The sequence below is a fragment of the Mus caroli genome, chromosome 4 (genome assembly GCF_900094665.2).
Source record: "Mus caroli chromosome 4, CAROLI_EIJ_v1.1, whole genome shotgun sequence".
Classification (NCBI taxonomy): Eukaryota; Metazoa; Chordata; class Mammalia; order Rodentia; family Muridae; genus Mus; species Mus caroli.
Genome location: NC_034573.1, coordinates 50,461,856 through 50,463,847, shown reverse-complemented (window position 1 = coordinate 50,463,847; position 1,992 = coordinate 50,461,856). Strand labels below are relative to the sequence as shown.

At 46.4% G+C, this 1,992-nt stretch overlaps 1 protein-coding gene across 4 annotated transcripts in view; it reads left to right on the top strand.

The window, feature by feature from the left end:
- The window catches only part of Epb41l4b (erythrocyte membrane protein band 4.1 like 4B), a 150,715-nt gene that overhangs the window by 122,401 nt on the left and 26,322 nt on the right, over window positions 1–1,992 (top strand). For 2 of the 4 annotated variants that reach the window (XM_029475979.1, XM_021160258.2), the window contains exon 21: window positions 1,316–1,511. In XM_029475979.1, the coding sequence (XP_029331839.1) occupies window positions 1,316–1,511 (196 nt within the window). Of the gene's footprint in view, window positions 1–1,306; window positions 1,512–1,992 lie in introns of all 4 variants that reach the window. The other 2 variants (XM_029475978.1, XM_029475977.1) reach the window with 1 other exon arrangement.

Genomic DNA, 1,992 nt, shown 5'->3' with positions numbered 1-1,992 from the left:
TCTGCCTCTGCCTCTGCCTCTGCCTCTGCCTCTGCCTCTGCCTCTGCCTCTGCCTCTGCCTCTGCCTCTGCCTCTGCCTCTGCCTCTGCCTCCAAGTGCTGGGATTAAAGGCGTGCACCACCACTTCCCCGCTTTTAATGTCTTTTTATGTAAAAATAAATAGTAACTCTAGTTTTAGGGTTAATGTTTTTACATGAGGATAAAAAAAATATTCACCTCTCTCTTCTGCATCACTCACTGTGTGACTAACTTTTAAAAAATAAAGTGAAAACCAGGCTCGGCAGACGGCTTGGAAGTTCAGAGTCCGCGCTGTTCTTGCAGAAGACTGGAGTTGGGGGTCCCGCATCCATATCCTGTATCTCCCACTGTGGGGACCTGATACTTCTGGCCTCCAAGGGGACACATGCATGTATCCACACATATACCCATAAATAAAAACAAATAAAAGATAAATTTAAAAACCTGAAAAAATAAAGGGTTAGAAAGACAGTTCATGAGCTTGATTTCTGCAGCCTCGCAGGAATGTTCATCCTTCCAAGGCTACCATGACTTACTGTGATGTGAGTGTCCAGCTGAGGGCCCGCTAGCAGAGACGCAGCTAAGAAAGTATGGTATTGGTCATGCAATAGAACATTTCCCAACCTAAGAGAAAAGGGCATTTTGATGTATACCACAGCACTGTGAGGTTTCAGGAATAGGCAGGATTCTGGAGACAGGGACAAGATAGGACTAAAGATTGCTGGGAGATGTGAGAGAGGCCCATGGGGAGCCCCTGCTCAGCAATCAAACAGTTTTGGTTACAATTGATGCAAGACTGGGGGATATAGAGTGGGATGGCTACACAGTTGTGAAGGATGTCATGCTATGGAATCATTCCTTTATAAATGGTTAAAGTAAAAAATATAGGTGCACACCTTTAATCCCAGCACTTGGGAGGCAGAGGCAGGTGGGTTTCTGAGTTTGAGGCCAGCCTGATCTATAAAGTGAGTTCCAGGACAGCCAGTGCTGCACAGAGAAAGCCTGTTCTGAAAGAGAGAGAGAGAGAGAGAGAGAGAGAGAGAGAGAGAGAGAGAGAGAGAAAGTGTGGTTCACCACAATCACAGACACACCCACACAGAGGGGCGGGGGAGTGGCAGAAAGTCCAGCCTAGGTCTGTTTCCATCTTGGATCCTGTATGGTGGACATTGAGTTGGCACCCATTTGGAGAACCCTGTCCTCTTGCTTTGCCCTGCCCCCCACCCCTCCCTCCCCGTGCCCCTCACAGCCTGTGTATTATTGTAATGAGCAGAGCTTCATGTGCTTTTAGTAACCGCAGTGATGAAGATGACCTCCCTCCAGACCTTGCTGAGGCAGTGGGAGCCACCACAGCCACAACCATCACCACCACCACCACCACCACCACCACGATGTCTGCCACTCAAGTTTCGGTGTCACTGGTGTCCCCCAAAATCCAGAAAGTCAGCTCGCCTCAGAAGTCAGAAGTCAAGAGTCCGCTGTCCCCAGGGGCCAAGGTATGGGAAAGAGGCCCAGGCATAATACACTTATTGAATGAGCATTTACATTTTACATACTCAGTTGCATGCATGCATTGACAAGCAGTCAAACCAGACTGATAACTTAGGTGGTTGAGTTAAAGCCATGTATGATTCCCAGCACATATAGAGTAGGCAGGGTCAGAAGGTCAAGGTCATACTCCACTACGCAGTGAGTTCGAGGCTAGCATGAGACTTGTATCTAAAAGAGCGATACCAACCTTAAATTGAAGAAAGTCAGGTTGGTTCCAAGGAAAAAATACTGATAATTAAAAATAAAAGTAGCAAAATATATTTTCACACACTCTGATCCCAAGATATGTGGCAGCCATTTATAAGAGACAATAGAGAAAAAAAAAAAAAAAAACCAGTTTGCACCGTGCTTTAGGAAACGCTTAAGGGATGCTTGGTGGTAATGTTGCTGTATATTACTGTGTCTCCCTGGATGACTTTAAAGCCT